The sequence below is a fragment of the Pipistrellus kuhlii genome, unplaced genomic scaffold (genome assembly GCF_014108245.1).
Source record: "Pipistrellus kuhlii isolate mPipKuh1 unplaced genomic scaffold, mPipKuh1.p scaffold_m20_p_16, whole genome shotgun sequence".
NCBI classification, from domain to species: domain Eukaryota; kingdom Metazoa; phylum Chordata; class Mammalia; order Chiroptera; family Vespertilionidae; genus Pipistrellus; species Pipistrellus kuhlii.
Window position 1 is genome coordinate 16879583 of NW_023425471.1, and position 20124 is coordinate 16899706.

General features: G+C 34.9%; 1 protein-coding gene across 4 annotated transcripts in view; it reads right to left on the minus strand.

Moving 5' to 3' along the window:
- DMD (dystrophin) overlaps positions 1 to 20124 on the minus strand; it is a 1962662-nt gene that overhangs the window by 1368391 nt on the left and 574147 nt on the right. For all 4 annotated transcript variants that reach the window (XM_045582357.1, XM_045582356.1, XM_045582355.1 and 1 more), the window contains 4 exons: positions 14385 to 14555; positions 6781 to 6963; positions 5026 to 5160; positions 3193 to 3342 (listed from right to left, as the gene is read on the minus strand). In XM_045582357.1, the coding sequence (XP_045438313.1) occupies positions 3193 to 3342; positions 5026 to 5160; positions 6781 to 6963; positions 14385 to 14555 (639 nt within the window). The remainder of the gene's footprint in view (positions 1 to 3192; positions 3343 to 5025; positions 5161 to 6780; positions 6964 to 14384; positions 14556 to 20124) is intronic.

Consider the following 20124-nt stretch of genomic DNA (forward strand, 5'->3'; position numbering starts at 1 on the left):
AAAAATAAAAATTATAATCATTTTTTAAATATACTTTATGTTCTTAGCACTGAAATAAGCACTTTCTATGACGTGATTTCTATTTTGCTAGGAGAACCCTATGAAACAGGATCTGTTATAAAAGATACAGAAATGGGAGCTTGAAAATATTATCCAGGGTCACAAAGCCAATGAGGTATAGGGGAATTGCCAGTTATCAATTCATTGTCTTTCAACATTGATTTCTTGATGATACTGGGATCTATCTTTGCCAGCTGGCATGACACTGCATTTTGCCTTTAGAGGGCACTGGAGTGACATTGGGTGAGGTAAAGGTTTATCTGTGGCAGTGTGTTTTTACTTCTTGCGCCTGTGGTTCTGGTTTGGCCTGTGGTTCTGGATCTACCCCTGACTATATAATAGTTATGGGTTGGGTAAACCTGGTTAATGTTTTTGCCATTAGTGGGCTGGGGACAATTTCCAAACATGTTTGAATACCAGCTTTGGGTAGATCTTGATTTCCAAATTAATTCTTTCCTTGTGTGTTATCCCTCAGGCCTTGGGTATTCTTTTGAGTTCTTGTCTATTCTCTTAAAAAAATAATTCCCAGTAAATAGTTAGTAGTCATTGGCATTAAACCTACCCTGTGCAACTTATTGCATAGTTCCTGTGACCCATCTAATACTGTCTAATACAAGAGACTGTTGTAACCCAAGTTTTTCTGATTAGTTATTCAATGTTTCAATAACTTAGTTTGGATATAAGAGTAGGTGCGCAGTTAAGATTTGTTGTGGAATAGAATTATTATTTATTTGTGGAAAATGTCAGGTTGCAAACCAAAGACATTTGAAATATAAACACATAACAGTGTTTGTGTTATTAAAGGTTTGCAAGAGTACATAAATGAGGCTGATGCCAAGATCAGGTTAGAAAGCAAGCTATTTCTTAGCACATAATAGAGAAATTCTGAACACAGCTAAAGAATAAAATTGAGGTCATAGCTTTGCCAAGGTCAGTTTTATAATGTGTCCTGATTTTTTGCTTGAACTATAATTTTTTAAATGACACTAATATTCCAATGAAGTAAAAAAGTACATACTGATTCCATATCAAAATATCAATCTACCCAACGTCACTTACTTCTTTTCAGAACTGGACGAAGTTCTACTGAGGACTTCTTTATTTCCAATTTAAAACATGATCAAAATTCTCCCCAACTTAATTAGCAAAAGGTTTCCTGCAGACCTCCCTGGCTACCATGCCCCCTTAGAACCTTTCTTTCCCTTGATAGCCAACTCCTCACAAGGATAGTACATACTTACTTTCCCCCTTTTCCTCTCTAATGTCTTCTGTAACACTGTCACAAGAGTCTCTCTATGCCCTGGGAAAATCTACCTAAACTACTCTAGTCAAGGTCATAAGTGATGTCTTTTTTGCTTTTTAATTTTAACTTTTTCATTTTTAAATTCTAGTTCACTTTCAATATTGTTCTGTATTGATTTCAGATATACAGCATAGTGGTTAGACAATCATGTACTTTACAAAGTGGTCACCCATGTTTCAAGGACCCACCTGACACCATACATAGTTATTATGATTGACTACTAGAGACCTGGTGCACAAAATTTGACGGGGAAGGGGGGGTCCCTCAGCCCGGCCTGCACCCTCTCACAGTCCAGGAACCTTCAGTTGGACATCCTTAGCGCTGCCGCTGAGGTGGTAAAGGCTCCTGCCACTGCCATGGTGCTCGCCAGCCATAAGCCCAGCTTCTGACTGAGCTGTGATCCCCCTGTGGGAGCTCACTGACCACCAGGGGGCATCTCCTGTGTTGAGTGTCAGCCCTTTGGTGGTCAGTGCATGTTATAGTGATCAGTTGTTCTGTGGTTTGGTCAATTTGCATATTAACTTTTTATTATATAGAATATTGCATATGCTATAATTTACATCTCTATGACTACCAATTTGTACTTAATCCCTTCACCTTTTTCACCCAGCCTCCCAACTCCTCTCTGGTTGATGCCTAATTCCCTCATCTTACTTGACCTTACTATTGTAGTTGACATTTTTTTCATGACTCCTACCTCCTAAGCACCCTAGCTTTAACTGGCGTCTCCTCTATCTTTTTGACCATGACTTCTAATCTCCTTTGTAGACACTGTATACTCTGCCCTAAACTTGATTTGGGGTTTAACTCCTAAAACTGTCCATGATTCTTTTTTCTTTTTGGTTACCTGGGGTGATCTCATGAACTCTACAGTTGTGACTAGCATGTAACCTGATAAATCCACTATGTGAATAACTAGTCCAAATCATTCTCTTTGACTTTAGGGCTGGATATCTCTCTCTTACTGGATTATGGAATAGTCCCACCTGGATGCTCCATAAGTACTAGACCCAGTGGGTGCTCTGCCACACAACCCCCTAACCTAGGGGTGTCAAACTCAATCAGAGAAGGGGCCAAAATCTAAAATCCAGCATAAATCGCGGGCCGAATGGTTTACTGAACAGTCATAAACTGTCATTGTGATGGAAACGCAGCGGAGTGCAGTGATGACAGCGCGGTGCGGGCCACATTGCAAGGCCTGGCGGGACGGATTTGGCCCGCGGGCCTTGTGTTTGACACATGTGCCTAACCCCAGAACCTCTGAGTTTTTCTAAGCTCTGGTGGCCAATTGTTGCCCATCCAGCTAAATACTGCTAAATTCCAACCTGAAGCACCTATATGTGTATTATATAATTTTGTTTTTAAAATACACTATATTTAGTTTCATGTACAAACCCATACTCTAAAACATTTTTAGATAAAATGATATAATGCACACATAAATATTTCAGCCATGTATAGCAAGTGACAGTTTCTAAAACATGGAAGCTGGGATAATATTTAAATATTCCTCATTTCGCCCTAGCCAGTCTGGCTCAATCGATAGAGCTTTGGCCTACAGCCTGAAGGGTCCTGGGTTCCATTCTGGTCAGAGTGCATGCCTGGGTTGCAGGCTCCATTTCCAGTGTGGGGTCTGCAGGAAGCAGCTGATCAACGATTCTCTCTCATCATTGATGTTTCTATCTCTCTCCCCCCTCCCTTCCTCACTGAAATCAATATAAATGTTTAAAAAATAAATATTCCTCATTTTATCTGAGAACCCTAAATGTATTTGCTAGATGTTTATGCAAATTAGTTTAAAGATATTTTTTTCACTCTTATCATCATACCTCTTCATGTAGTTCTCTCCAACGAGAATTAAATGTCTCAAGCTCCTCATTGATCAGTTCATCCATGACTCCACCATCTGTCAGGGTCTGTGCCAATATGCGAATCTGATTCGGGTTATCCTCTGAATGTTGCATCAAATTTTCAAGTGACTGAAACACATTTGCAAAAATTACAATTTTTCTTTATTTTCTAAATATGTTGAATTAACAAAAATGCATCATGTCTTCTGATTTACTTAAATTAAATTATAAGCAATTTAAACCAATATTAAAACGGGATCATAAAACATGAAAGATCATTATTATTGTTAAAAAAAAAAAGTACAGGGTGGGGCAAAATAGGTTTGATGTTATAGATGTTCATATAAAAATAATACAATTTACAACCAATAATACAAGAATATAAACTATTGTTGGTGTACACAGTAAGGTAAATCTACTTTTGCTGCCACCTGTATGATGTTGCGGTATGTAAGTCTTCATGGGCTTATGGCAAGATTCTGGATTGAGGTACCTAAAATGATTCACAGTCACCTTCTTATTTGATGACCAGCACTCTAAAATCTAGAAAGGTAAAATACTCAATTTCTCTTTAAGCTATTAAAGGCCAGGTGACATGATTATGATATAATATGAAAAAAAGAACTTTAAGAGGTTCTCTTCCCCAAATTAAAATAAAAAGGCACAGTCTTTTTAGAAGAAATCCTTCTGCCCTTTACACAATTTTACACACCTAGGACTTAGAGGAAAAGTAGCCATTGTTGGACTGGGAGGCAATAAAAGTAAGAATGAGGTCCTTCAATCTGATCATTGAGTAGGATAACTAACTGCATTTTACATTCTTTGTCCTGGCCTCCATCCTTTTACACGTGCAGTGTTTGGTCATTGAACATCTCTAAATTGAACAGGACCAAAATTACAGTCCATATGGGACCTCTCCCACTGTTCTTTGATACCTGTTCAGGTTTTACAATTCTTTTTTGAAAATAAGAAAGTTTAATACAATAATATTTAGGTTTCTTCTGGGACATTCTAAGATCCCAATTCTGTTCTGTCTTAAGAAACATTTTGCATATTCTTCACATCTTAATTAATGTATGTACCTTATTTTAGAATATTCATATAGAGGATGGCTCTACATACAATACATATGCTAACCTACATATTCATTTTATATAAAGGAGTAAACAAAAGTACAATAAAATGTATACAACATAAATGATTAAATACCATAAGTTCACACAAACCCAAATTGACACATGTAAACTCCTTCATTTTATTTTTTAAAGGACTTCAAAATAAAGCTTTAAAATATACTAAAATTTGGAATGTACTAAGACATATGAACATGCTAAATACATATTTCTAATATCAAAACGTGTCCACTTAGTAAATCAAAACATTCCATATGGTATCAATCTATGATTTTTAATATTTGTTTAATTTCCCAATTCAATAAATGTAGCCCTTAAACTAGGAAATAATAGTTTACATTATTATCCTCTTTAGCCCTACTCCAAAGGAGCAAAAGTATGCATTCAAACTGTCTTTGTAAGTCTGTAGCAGATTTAAGCGGAAAAGAAAAGTGTCAACATAGAACTTACTGATATGGAAAAAGGTTAATGTCCTCTATAAGAGGTTATTTAAATTCTTTTTCAAACCTTGAGACTGAAAGGTTCTTAGAGAAGACTAAGGCTTCTTCTAAACGCCAGTGCGGGAGGAGGAATGGCAACTAGACCCTCTGTGCTATTTTGAATTTATGTTTTATTCGGTACTTGATAACTTTCAAAATTGCATGTAAAGTGTCATAATTTAGATTAATTCACAACTTACTTCTAACACCTTGGCGATTTCCTCACTTCCACCAGGAATAGTTTCAGTGGCTTTAAGTTTCAATTCTACTTCATTCAGCCACTTGTTTGCCTTCTCCAAGTAAGACAGTAACTCATGCCAACATGCCCAAACTTCCTAAAAAAGAAATATCCCAGATGAACTATTTTAATAAAAAAGTACTTATGAGACTTCAGCATTTCCATTAAAAAAAAAAAAAAAACTTCTAAAAATGTAGCATTACTGTAGATAGCTGAAAATGAAACTAGTCATTTTGGTCACTTAATATATCCATAATAACAAATCATTAAGGAAATATTTTATTTTATGAATAAATTCAAGGTTCAGTGATTTACTTTTTTAAATAAATAAATAATTCATCAACATTATATTAGATTTTTATTTGCATTTTAAGCAAAGGGATAATAAAGGCCAATTTCTGGATAATGATTATGTCCGTACTGATAAAAGCAGGAAGATACAATGGAGGATAAGAATATAGTCATTTTTTCATTAGCTTTGAGATTATAAATATTGAAAAACAAAACTATAAAATACAATAGCACAATTCCTACAACCTGCTACAGCACCTTTTCCCCAACTTCTACCAAAAATGAAATCTAGGAACAATTTTTTTATTTAAGGAGAAATTAAATTCTATCAGTTCCCCTATATTTTTACCTTTGCTCATAGCCCTTGCAAATGATAGAAGACAGTTCCTCTCTAAGTGATGAAAATAATTAGTCTAACCCTCCAATACTTAATTGATATTTTGCATATAGTTTATCACATAAAGTGAAATTAAGTATTTTGCTTTAAAAGATTATAGAAATCTTAAATCTGGGTCATTTCCAGCTCCTGCTGTACTACAGGCTGTCTTCCTTCTGGGCAACGATCTCAACAGGAAAATATAAATATCTCCTTAAACACCCGAGGGTACTTTAGAGTTTTGAAGATGTGATTGGTAATGTGTCTTTTTAACTTTGATGCAGATTGAGCTAATGGACTACCTTGCTGATTTAACCATCAGGATAGATGGCCTCTTGTGTCCCCAATGCATTTGAAGGACACACACAGCTGGAGAAGCTGAATGTACCAACTTTACAGGTCACCTTGGCAAAATAAAACACACTCCTGCAGCCAGAAATGGAGCTAAAAGCCACTTAGAATAACAGTTAAGTTTAACTGTTTGGAACTTAAAATTACTTTGAAATCACAGAAATGAAATTGACTTTGAAGAGAGTACAAACAAAAAAGGAAACTTTCCTTCCAAATGGTAAATGATGCTGATGTGGGAATACTCTGCCCCTGCATCACTCTTATAGATATGCGGAATGAAATATAAAGGAAAGCATTTTAATTACATAGCTCATCTATGAAACAAATATGAAAATGTCTCAGGTGGCAGAAACAAAGAGGTTTCTGCAGTGCACAGAGAGGTTAGAAAGGATAATGATAATAATGGTAAGAATAAGAACACTTAGGATGATAGCTACTCAAATTTACTGAGCACTAGGCTAAGTACTTTAAACAGAATACCTCATTTAATTTGTTCAATACCATATGAAATAGGTACTATTTTTATGTTCATTTTACACATAAGTTAAGCAACTGGCCAAAGTCCCAAATTATAAGTGCCTAAGTGAAGAATTCGACCCTAAGTATTCTTATACCAAAGTCCATGTGTTTAATCACAATGCTTCGCATATGACCATAAATTGACACATAAATGATAAAAATCAAGAAAAAAAAACTGACTTCCAAAGTCTTGCACTTCCCATTCAGCCTGGTACAGAGCCACTGGTAGTTGGTGGTGAGAGTGTCAAGTTCCTTTTTTAAGGCCTCTTGTGCTACAGGTGGAGCTTGAGCTATGACACTATTCACGGACTCTGTAAGGAGTTTCACTTTGGCTTCCTTTTGCTGGGCCTCTTCTTTAGCTCTCTGAAAAAAAAACCAATAAAGAATGCTCTGTTAATAACAAGATGGGGTTTTACTTCCAAAATGTATTCCTATCTATCATATACTTCCTTCCTCAGAATACCTCTACTAGAGTGAGATAAATAAAAAGAAACCTAATATTGATTCCAATCATTTTCATACATTTAGGTTTAGTTAAAATTGGGAACTTGAAAGAAAAAATCATAAACAGAATATAATAGATCTTGAAAAGTAATCTGTATGTGGGTACATATTTGTAGATATCTGTATTTCTCTATCTTTATCTACATGAAACAAATATTTCAATACCAATTTCAAAAATATCTCATGGTATAGAATTAAAATAATATAAGTTATTCAGATGGATGAGTAATACTGAAATCAGTATGAATATTATTTAAATGAAAATATAATTAATAAAGAAAAGTCTTAATTCTACATATAAGGCCATATGTTGATAACAGAAAGTTCTGTTAAGTAACTGAAAACACAAAAAGAAAAGAGAAGGGAAATAGCAGCCACTAACATGAAAGGGCTGGCCTGGGACTCACAACTATGCCTTGATCATCTCCTGTTGAAGATACTATGATATTTGACAGAATATCAACATCAGACAAGGCTACTTTGTTAGCATCACACATCATGACAACACATCCCTACATAATCATATTTGAATATAGATAAGAAGATAAAAATTGTCCAAACAACAAAATACCAAACACATATCTATTCTGTTTAGTATAAGTTACCTCCGCATCTTTATCAATTATACTTTCCACCCTACTCTAGTCTTCCCTACTTCTAGGAACAAAATTACAAAAATACCTAATGATAGAGTTACTCCCACTTACTGACAACATGCAATCCAAAACAAAGCCTTTTAGCCGAAATCAGTTTGGCTCAGTGGATAGAGCGTCAGCCTGCAGACTGAAAGGTCCCGGGTTCGATTCCGGTCAAGGGTATATACTTTGGTTGTGGGCACATTCCTGATGGGGGGTGTGCAGGAGGCAGCTGATCAATGATTCTCTCTCATCGATGTTTCTAACTCTTTATCCCTCTCTCTTTCTCTCTGTAAAAAATCAACAAAATATTTTAAAAAGCCTTTTAACTCTCCCTCAAATCATCTAATGCAAACTCAAATCCTACAAAGGTTATTTCTGATATTCTCTTACTCACACAACCCCATGTTGTATAAACAGGTTCCCAGTGGCATGCATTCTCCCTCATTACCAAAAGTAATAAACCCAACTTGTTCAACTACGGAGGTATCACTGTTGATCTTTGGCTGAAGAGGTGGTGTTTACACTCAATTTCCAATGTGTATATGTTAGAAATACAAATATAAACACACATGCACACACACAATGGATCTTTCGTTTGGGTTACTCCAAAGACCAACCTTGAGATGAGCTTTCAGGCATAAGTAGTTCCATGTGTGGTGTATAGGAAATACGGTAGGGGAATGGGAAATGGAGGCAGGAAAGTGGATGGAAATTATAGGGTATACTTACTAAAACCAGCAATTACTGTTGGCAACTAGAGTTCAAAGCTGGTGGGAAACTCTGGGAAATGCATGACTCAAGGTTATCTGGGATGAGGACACTGGGGTATTTATATATCATTATTGGTTGAAGGCTGCTGGGGGGATGTTAATCTCCAAATACATGAAGCTAGGCACACAGGTGGGAAAAGTAGCATGTGGAAGCTGGATTTAGACACAGTGCAGTAGTTGAGAGTAAGGTGATGTGGGCAGGAATTGGACAAGGTCTGGACAAGGTGACCTATAAAATGTATCTATGTATTTTAACACAATCAGTGCATGCCTTTGGATTTCATCCCATAATACTACAAAAAGAATACAATAATGGCAAATGAAAGTTGTTTTGACTATAAAATGATTGTCTTAATGGATTTTAATTTAATTGATTTAAATGTTTAATTCAAAATTCTGACTAAATCTGTGTGAGGTTTTTTTTCCCATCATTGAGCTTGGGATGTTTCTACACAAGCCATATTTGGCTATAGTAATCTGAGCATTAAAAATAAATTTCACAACCATTAATCACTTAGTATGTTCTGCTGTGTGTTACATTGGACAGGTTGTATGTGCTATCTTATTGGGTCTTTAATAAAAGCTTGTGAGATGTGTTTACTTATTTACACATTATGCAACAGAAAACAAAGATTTAGAGAGTTTAAGTAAATCATTCTTGGAGTTTTTCTTTTCTTCCTCATAGTTTCTATTAAGCCCATCTCAAATACTCCATGCAATAAAGAAAGAGCATGGTTCAGTGGATCCAATAAATAAAATTACATTTTATACAAATTACAAACAACCTATACAACTGTCAAAAATGCAGAATGATAATTCCTTGCTTTTTAGTTTTTTATAAATTGTTTTTAAAATAGGCTTAGAAGTTGGGAAAAGTTAAGAAATGATAAAACAAAGGTATATCCTGAAACCAATAAAATAACATTTACTGTAAACTATAATTTTTAAAAATTATAATACAAAAGAAAATGAGATGATAAGGAATTTTCTCCACTACAGAGACAGGTAGACAACTACATGACTGTATAGCTTAGACATATTCCTCATTATAATTGTGGCTTTTGCTCCCTTTATATACATGAACCTGACCATCATATGTTCAAGCAACTTTCAATGCTGGTATGTCAAATAAGTGGTTCTCAAAGTATGGTTCTTTGGAACCTCTTTGGAAAACATTCCTTAGCATCACCTGGAAAGATTTTAGACATTAAAAATCTCAGGCCCTATCACAATCTCACTGAATCATATATCTTAGGGTGGGAGCCAGAGGTCTGTGTTTTAACAAGTCCTCCACTTGATTCTGATGCTCACTCACTTGTGAGAACCAATATTCTTACCTGTTACCCATAAATGAGAATAGCAAATGCACTTATGTAAGTGACGGTAAGTACCAGGGCTACAGTTACTATATTGTATTGTTGTTTTTAAATAAGAAAGCAGTTAAAACTGAAATTCCAGAATTTTTTTAAAGGGTTTAAATATAAAGTTTCAGCATCTAGTCATTGCAGACTTCCAAAATAATTTTGAAGTGAGATGTTTCATCTAAAACATTCCCATAGGCTCTTTTATGTTTAATTGAAAAGTTTTGTTTACAGGGGAAAAAGAAGTGATTGAAACAGCATTATCTTTTTCAAGTAGAACACATGAGAGCAAAGTAAAGAAACAGAAGGAGGTGTCTACTTTTTTTCTCTGATTAAATCAGGGAGATATGTTAAAGTAGGTCAGTCTCTTTTGACAATAAAGTTAACTTTTCTCTAAATCTGAGCATGGGTGGAAGCCTGGACAAATTGATATCAATACCCTCTAGATAGTGAAACAGACCAAAAAGAAGTTACCTTGACTGGCAGACACAAAACACAAGAAATGGGATCTTCTTGCCAATTGCCTTTGCTCCTATTGCCAGAGGCTGGCTGAGCTTTTCTGTTTGTCAATATTTCACAAAATGCATCCATTTTGTAGCTAGAGTAGTTACTTAAACCTGCCAACTTATGTAGACTAATTGGTTGGGCCACTCATTTCTAAGACTGTTTACAAAAATCGCTGGGAAAGAAAAAAATCATCTGACTGGGTTGTTAGCCAGATAGGCCGACTGTGCAACGAGAGAGGGAAAAGAGCCAGAAGAGGGACAGAGCCAAAGGAAGGAAGCAGGAGAAATAGAGCAGCTGAGTACAAGCTGACTGTTAATTATCTACTTAGGAATCTGAGGGAATAGCTATAGAGTATTAGAAGAGATGGTGAGAATAGCCTGGATGGTATTGAGATGTGAGGGGAAAGGCAACAGGGGTGGTACACGATTCATTGGTTAGGCTAGCCTATGTGAGGGGAGGAAAGAGGAAGGGAGGAGAGGAGAAGAGAGGGTAAGGTGGGATTGAAAGAGGTGAGGTATGACAGGGAATGGGAGGGTAAAAAAGAATGGGATGGGATGGGATGGGATGGGATGGGATGGGATGGGATGGGATGGGATGGGATGGGAGAATAGAATAGAATAGAATAGAATAGAATAGAATAGAATAGAATAGAATAGAATAGAGAACAGAACAGCTTTGACTGGGCTGGGCTGTACTGGGCTGAATGGACTGACTGTGTTGAGACAGAATATATTAAATCCTTTTGGTTCTACCATAGATAAAACCTGTGACTATGATTAAATTATTCAGCCTATCTGGTGATTTCAATTTTCTGATCAGTGGAGAGAAGTTCAAACTATTTTGCTACCAATGTACCTTCTAGCTCTTATATCCTATAAAACTATAATTTTTCAGATAGTGACTTCCCCCACAGTAAACTTTAAAATAATTAAGCCCTGGTTGGGTAGTTCAGTTGTTTTAAGCACTGTCCCCATACACCAATACTGTGGATTCAATTCCCAGTCAGGGGACAACATATAAGCATCAATCAATGAATACATAAATAAGTGCAACAACAAAAATTGATGTTTCTCTCTCTTTCCCTCCCTCCCTCTCTCTAAAAAAATAAAATTTTAAATAAATAAATAAGTGTAATTCTCTTAGTTGAAATCTTCCTATGCTTTCCAATTTCACTTAGAATGAAAACAACTCAGTATCCTATAAAACTCCTATGTTAACAGATATCTGCCTATCCCCTCAAAAACACTCCTGGTCAATTATCTGAGTTTACTCTCTTCAGAGAGGTAGGCCTCTTTCTGTTCCCAATTAGCCTCAGGGTCTTTACAGGAGCTCTTCTCTCTTATGGGAATACCCTTCCATAAAATTATTTTAAGGTTGGCTTTTTCTTAGGATTCATATCTTAGATTAAATATACTTCCTCATAAATGCTCTATTAGTCAACACTTTCTAAAATAGCATCCCCCCCCTCCCAAGCCCCACCTGAAGTTTAACTATTCTTTATTTCACAACTCTTATTCATTTCTGAGGCAAATTTTCATGATCTCAATTAGGTTTGTTTATTTCTCCATTCATTGCCTGCTCCCACCCTGGAATGTTAATTCCAATTTTCCAGGTAGCTCACCACTATATTCAGTATCTAGAAGGGTATTTGGCACATAGTAAGCATGTGTCAGAAACAGCTAGAATACTTCTCTGAGTTGCTCTGAGTCCATATATTCTTCTGAATTCTGCTAATGACCACACCAAGCACAGGGTAAGTTCTTTCTCAAACCCTACCTACTGCACTAATTGTCATGGCTGAGCCCCTCTGCCAAGGACTGGACCTTCTTGGACGCCGGGTCTTAGACCGAGAAGCCATGAGAAGTTATGTGGGTATAAGAATGAGTCTTTATTGCAGGAGCCAATGGCCATAAGTCATTAGACAAAACAGCTCTTCACAACAATCCTATACAGGTAGCTGCATACCGGCTGATGAATGGATACATCTTTCCCACAAAGCATCAGCATTAGCCTCTGAGCCTACCACTATTATCTGAGCAGCCACATGCTGCCTCTAGACTTACCACTTCACATTGTAGTGGTATATCTGAGCTCTCTGCCTTAGCAGCTTCTCCGGCTCTCTGGCCTCTCCCCTCTTTCCTCCCTTGTGAGCTGTCTGTAGCCTCATATAGTCTCTCTTCTCCCCAGCATATTCCCTGGTCAATAACATGTATTATACCACTTAGACAAAGAAGGACAGTTGCCAACAGTGACATTAAACATTTTGGCTACAGAAGTGTGCAGTGCACTATAAGAGATCATTGTGGCCTTGCAACTGTGTATGGCATCTTAGCCTTGAACATTATGATTAAGATTCCCATGTTCAGAGTGGCCTTGGCCATTCTGGAATACTAACAACAAGGCCTTAACTCTCCAGGGTCTCTGGCATGGTTCCCACAGTATACAATAAATATTTGTTCTTGAATAAATGAATAACTCATGGTATTATTCAATTGGAACGAGTGGAATGATTTTATAGTTTTTTGTACTCTAGAAACTATCACTGTTTATCCAAATATAGTTTTACTTATGTCTTAATTTTACTTTCTGCATATGACTAAAGCCAGGATATATTTTATATTTACTCATCTGAGATTTCACATGAGTGCTTTCTGCTATTAATTATAAAAGTATGCATTGGGTCATCATATAAATTATATAGTAAAGTACATGTAATTAATTTCTTACTATACAGCATCAATTATATTAGTAATGGTAATACTAATACTTATCTAGTTCTGCCATTTATTTTGTACCAGGCACTGAATTAGGACTTTCATGTTTCACCCTTCTAACAATTTTGGGGGGAAAAAAAAACCACACATACTTATTTTGACACCCAGTTCACAAACTGGATTTTTGTAACTCACCCATGGTTACACAGTTGACAAGGAGCCAAAACACATTTAAACCCAAGCATCTGATTACAAAATAATTTAGCTCTGTCATGAGGCCTCAAGGCAAACAAATATCTATCAATATTTCATATAGGCTAAGGTGGTCAGATTGTGTGTTACTGCTAGTACATAAAGATAACTTTCATTATAGTCACAAATCGTTTAGTTCCCACTTTGAGCTAGGCAATTTACTTACATGTAAGTTTCAATACTCAGTTAATACTTTCAAGTTAGGAAATAAGATAATTTAAACATGATAAACTAGAGGATTATACTGACTGTTGTGTTGCCCACGGCCATACTGAAATGCCATTGTGCAGATTCAATTATCTGCTACATATCAGTTTCCTTGGTCCTAAATCAATGTTATTATTTTGTTATACTGTTTCAAGAGAAGTGTATGTAAGCTCAGTCCTTTCTATCCATATTAAAGGTCATCAACTAACCAAGATCGGTTTGGCTCAATGGATAGAGTGTAGGCTTGGGGACTGAAGGGTCCTGGGTTCGATTCAGGTCAAGGGCATGTACCTTGGTTGCGGGCATATCCCCAGTAGGGGGTGTGCAAGAGGCAGCTGATCAATGACTCTCTCTCATCGATGTTTCTAACTCTCTATCTCTCCCCTTCCTCTCTGTACAAAATCAATAAAAATATTTTTTTAAAAATGTCATCAACTAAAATATTTAGTACATTCAAGTTCTAAGAAATCCATTTAAATCACCAAATTAACACAGCCTACTGACTACATTTTCAACTGTCATCCCATTATACTTTGATATATTCTCAATTTGAATTTGCATCAACTAGAAACAGCTAGTGTGATTAGCTGATTCCATCTCTTAATACTATATAATTTCAAGGGGAAATGTTCTAATTGTAATATTCAATATTTAAATTTTAATCACAATTTATTAAAATTAATGAAAAGTTTTAAAATTCTACATACTCTAGATCAACCTTAAAGCAAAATTAATTAAAAATCAACCTCTTACTATCAAACAAAGAAAAGAGGACATTGAGACGAATCATAATTTCAAGCAATGTTATATCTTTCATTTGGTTTATTTTACCTTCATCTCCTCAACTGCTTTCTGTAATTCATCAGGGGTTTTATATTCAAAATCTCTCTCTAGGTATTCTTCTTCAGCTTGCGTCATCCATTCATGCATTTCTGACAGATCTTTCTGAAGGCTTACAGTTTTATCCAAGCCTTCTTTTAAGGCTTCCTTTCTCGTGTAGACCTTCCAGAAAACAAACCAACAAATAAAGCATGAATATTAAAAGTCATAAAACATTAGCATGATATTATTATTGAGCAGTCTGTAAATAATAAAATGTTTAGACAGAAAATATGAAAAAGTAAGAAGCTTGCATGAATGGAAAAATAAATCATCGTAATTGGATACACTTAATTTCACACAAGTCTTAAAAACAAGATACAGCCAATTACTTGACATACTTAATAAAATAAACAGATTCCCCTAAGACTATAATTTAGCTGTTGTGTGAGGCAATGCTTCTCTACAAACAGGGATTACAGAAAAACATATTTTTTTCATAGTGTTTCCATTGGAAATGCAACTTTGCTGGCATACATAGAAGTAATAATTCTTTGTTTTCTCTGATACTGATTTACAGTTTCAATTATGGAAATTTAACATTCCTATACCTCTCACAAATCAGAAAAAAAAAACAGAAAATTGATAAAGGACATTGACATGTGATTTAATGAAATAAAAGTAAAATGTGGCCATATATGTGAAAGGATGCTCAGTAACATTGCAAATAAAAAAGAATTAATGCATTTTCACATTAACAAAAATGTCCAGTTTAGCCAAGGGTATGGGGAAGCAAAGGTTTTCAAACCTGTTGATGGAAATATCCAACACAATACAACCTTTTAAACAGTAAATGGGCAAATACATTAAAATTGTTAACTTTCGTATACCTGAGTCCACTCTTCCACTTTAAAGAACTACTCATATAAAACAAAGTGTATAAAGTTGCATATACACTGTTAAAGTCAGTTTTGACAACAGCAACATATTGTAAAGAAACCTAAATGTGCTTTCATGAGGATTAGTTCAATAAATTATGACACACACACACACACACACACACACACACAATGGAATGCCATATAACACCAATACATCTGAACTGAAGTGAAAGTTGTTCAGTATGTAATTTTAAGTTTAAAAAACAGATTGTAAAATAGTATTGTGGTAATAGACTTATACTTTGTAAAGCTTTATATGTTTCTGAAATACTAACATTTAACAATATAATTTATTACTTATTAACCAGCAAGACTTAAAACATCTAAAGAAAATCATGCCTGTTAATGGCTTGTTACAACATATGCTGTAACAAGTGAAAACCTCAATTTAGTATTAGAATGGTTATAGATAGTGCTTCTCTTTTACCTTAAAAAAGTAATTCTCTTCAAATAATATTATTGTTCTTTCTGAGATTAGAGTTCTAAGTAACAGAATTGTAAAGTCTTTTTTAAAATATATTTTTTATTGATTTAAGAGAGAAAGAGAGAGGGAAAGAGAGATAGAAACATCAATGATGAAAGAGAATAATTTCTGGCTGCCTCCTGCACACCACACCCCTCACTGGGGATTGAACCTTTCAGTCTTTTAACACTCTATTCACTGAGCCAAACTGGGTAGGGTACAGAATTGTAAAGTCTTAACATGTAACTCACAGTTTTAGTATAGTATAATGGTATTTTACCAGATATTAAATATGTGCAGAATCATCATCATATTAATTCCCCTAGACTTTATAACCATCTGAAGCCTATATTAGGTAAATCATAACTATTTTAATTTAGCTTCCTATGTAAATATAGTACCTTGTCTATTGAAATGTAAATCTGTTTCACTCTGACACAGCTAGAAAATATTATGCCTAAAATTATACTAATTAAGGTATAAATTATTTTGAATAGTCATTAACCTTATAAGAAGCCCAAGTAAACATGCTGTTAAATTTCTGCTATAATCTTTTGGGGTAGTTGGCAAAGCAACAATAATACCAGAGGGACTAATGGAACTTTGCCAAGGACTTGAATAGAAAAGAAAATAATATATACTGCATGCTATAAAACTAAACCAGAAGAAAAGTTCAGGAATTATTGTTTTTTAAGGAAAGAAAGGAAGGAAATTATTATGAGTGACAGCACAAGTGTTTTGGAAAGGGCATCACGTTTGTAATCAGGATACCTGGATTCAATCATTAGCAAGCTAAGTGAATCTGGACACATTGTTTCATTTCTCTTTATTTTGGCTTTGTAACTAACCTATCAGTTGGACCCGATGTTTTCCAGTTTTGGTGTTTTGTTTTGTTTTGAACATTTAATGTTCACCAGCTCTACAACTGATCAGAGAGAAAGATGCATATTTTGTGGTTTCATATTTGAGAAGGATTGCTGTGAAAAGGCTTGAGTTAAGATGACAATTTCCCGCTCAAATTTTCACATCAGTGATGCCAAAATTCTAGCCTTAAGTTTCCCAATTTACCCCACAGTTTCAGCAAATTACATTGCCTCAATCTTTTGGAGAAAATAGAAAGTTCTCATGTTTCCTTTCTAGGATTTGTAAATCTAACATTATACACTGCCTCTTCTGCACTCCACTCCTGCCCCGACAACTACCGCTTTACTGAAACATAATATTGTGCAATTAAAGTGGACAAAGTGATAATTCACACATGTACATTGTGAAATGATTACCACAATAGGATTAGTTAATCCCTCTATCACCCTCAAATAATTACCATTTTCCTATCTTGTGGTCAGAATATTTAAGATCTACTTAATATTGTATATTAGCAATTGTCAATTATAAGCTGGAGCAAATGTAGGTTTACAGTTATTGACAATAACTAATAAATAATACAAGAATAAGCTGTGTTGCACATGCAACTATAAACCTACATTTGCCCTACTCTGTAAATAATATTGTCAACTATAGTCAAGCTGAAAATGAGATATTGAGACTTTATTCATTGTATACCTGAAAGTTTGTACCATTTGATTAACATCTTTCCATTTCCCCCACCTCTCAAGCCCCAACAAACACTGTTCTTTTTCTGAGTTTGGCTTTTTCAAATTCCCCATATAAGTTAGATTATACAGTATGAGTTTTTATCTGTCTGACTTATTTAACTTAGCATAACACCTTCAAAGTCCATCCAGGTTGTTGTAAAATGTAGGATCTCCTTTCTCATGGCTGAATAATACTCCCTGTGTGTGTGTGCATGCGTGTGTGTGTGTGTGTGTGTGTGTGTGTGTGTGTGTTTCCTCATCTTTATCCATTTATCTACTGGACACTTAGATTGTTTATATATATTGGCTATTGATAATTATAATGCAATAAATATGGCTTTCAAAGAATTTCTTCTATTCTGTATGATGTCTTTAATTTTGTCAATTGTTATCTTCTGATGTGCAGAAGCTTTTTGGATGTATTTTATGTATTTATTTATTTTCCTTTTTCTGCTTGTGTTTTGATGTCATATATATATAAACAAACTGTTTCCAAGACCAATGTCAAAGGTTTTTTTTCTAGGTTTTCTTCTAGGAATTTTATGGTTTCTGGTCTTATGTTTAAGTCTCTAATCCTTTTTGAGTTAATTTTTGAATAGTATAAGATAAGGGTCCAATTTCATTATTCTGCATGTAATTATCCAATTTTTCCTGTATAATTTATTGAAGAAACTATCATTTTCCCATTGAGTATTTCTTGGCTCTCTTGTCAAATATAAATTGACTATATATGTGTGCATTTATTTCTGGGCTCACTATTCTGTTCTATTGGTCTATGTGAGTATTTTTTAGGCCAGTATCCCTACTGATTTTTATTACAATAGTTTTATAATATATTTTGAAATAAGAAGTATAATACCTCTCACTTTGTTCTTCTTTCTCAGGATTTATTTGGTTATTTGAGGCCTTTTGGTCATCCATGCAAACTTTAGGGTTGTTTTTTTTCCTATTTCTATGAAACATGCAATCAGAATGTTGATAAAGGACAGCATTGAATCTAAAGATGACTTTGGGGATATGAACATTTTAATAATGTCAAAATTTTCTAACCCATGAGCACAGGATATTTTCCATTTATGTGTCTCTTTAATTCCTTTCATAAGTCTTTTAGTTTTCAGTGAACACATCTTTCACTTCCTTGGTTAAACTTATTCCTCCTTCATTGTTTTTGATACTATTATAAATATGTTAGTTTTATTTCTTTTTCAGATATTTTATTGTTAGTGTATAAAATCACAACTTATTTCCGTATGGTCTGTACATAGATTTTTTTATCCTGAAACTTTACTGAATGTGTTGATTGATTTTAACAGTTCTTTGGCACTCTTTGGGATTTTCTATATACTATAAGGTCATATCAGCTACAAACAGAATCTTATTCTTTTTATTATGTTTTTCATTTGTTGCATTCTTCAGATTTAGTTATTTTTGTTTATATGAAGTCTATTACTTTGTTATACTTCTCATTTTGTTCATATATTCTTTTCCTACTTTTATTGAATAGTCCTTGTTTTTGTGTAGCTCACTGAGCTTCCTTATAGCAACAATGTTGAAGTCTTTATCAGGTAAATCACAGATCTCCATGTTTTTGAGGTCAGGTACTGGAAACTTATGATTCTTTCATATAGTCATGATTCCTTAATTTACCATTTATCCAAGGCTTGAATTATTGTCATCCCATTTGAACTGGCAGTCACTTCTTCCAGTCTTTAATAACTGCCTTTAAGAAAGAAATACTTTCATCTCTGTATGGGTTTCTGAAACTTTCTAAGACCTTCTACAGATATGACTGTTCCACATTTCTTATCCCTCTTGTGGAAGAATTCTTAAACTTGTATGCCTTCTCTTGATCCTGCAAAGCACCAGGACAGGTAGTGACAGCTTTCATTCCTCTTACTCTCTCTAATTCATCCAGTCCTGATTTTTGTTGTTTTAACAATATACTGGATCTTCTCTACTAGACTTCTGGACTTCCCCAAAGCCTCTCTCATTCATGGGTGATTGTCTAAGACAGTGTTCTCCAGGGGTTCTTGAAGCATGTTTGAAAGAGTGTGAAGGTAGTTCACAGGCCACTATAGGATCTACACCTGGGACTGAAATTTATATGAATATTACTTGGTTAATAGGTAAGTGACAGTCCTCCAGCGTCCCTTGGCATATGGAACTGTATTCCACAGCTCCCACAAAAGTACAAGGAGATAGGGAGAACTCAACGTTTATGACTTGGATAAATGGAAGGATATAGTTTTTATTTCTTGCACTAGAGAGATTCTTATGACAGCAGGTTGGGCAGTGTATCAGAAATTAGGAGATGGGTGTTAGATTTCATATGTCTATTTTTCATCCATATGGAGGTGTTGAGTTGGCAGATGGTTATTCAGATCTGAAACTTAGGGAAATTGCCAGATTGTAACAAAAACTGTAGAAATAACTTTCAGATAACATTTGAAGCCTTGAGGCTGATCAGTTTATCTAGTGAAGGAGTAATGACAAGGAAGAAAAAAAGGCCAAAGACTGAACTCTGAAATACTTCAAAGTTTAAGGGTCAAAGCAGAGGAACTACCTAAGGGTTTTTGAGAGGGGTCACAGAAATTGAAGGCAGACTAAGAGTGAGATGATATTTACGTCAATTGAATAAAGACTAAACACTGGATTTAGTGATGCCAATTCATTGGTGACCCTGACAAAAGTGGTTTGAGTGGAATTGTAAGGATAAAAGCTTGATTATGGTCTAAATTGGTTTTGCTCAGTGG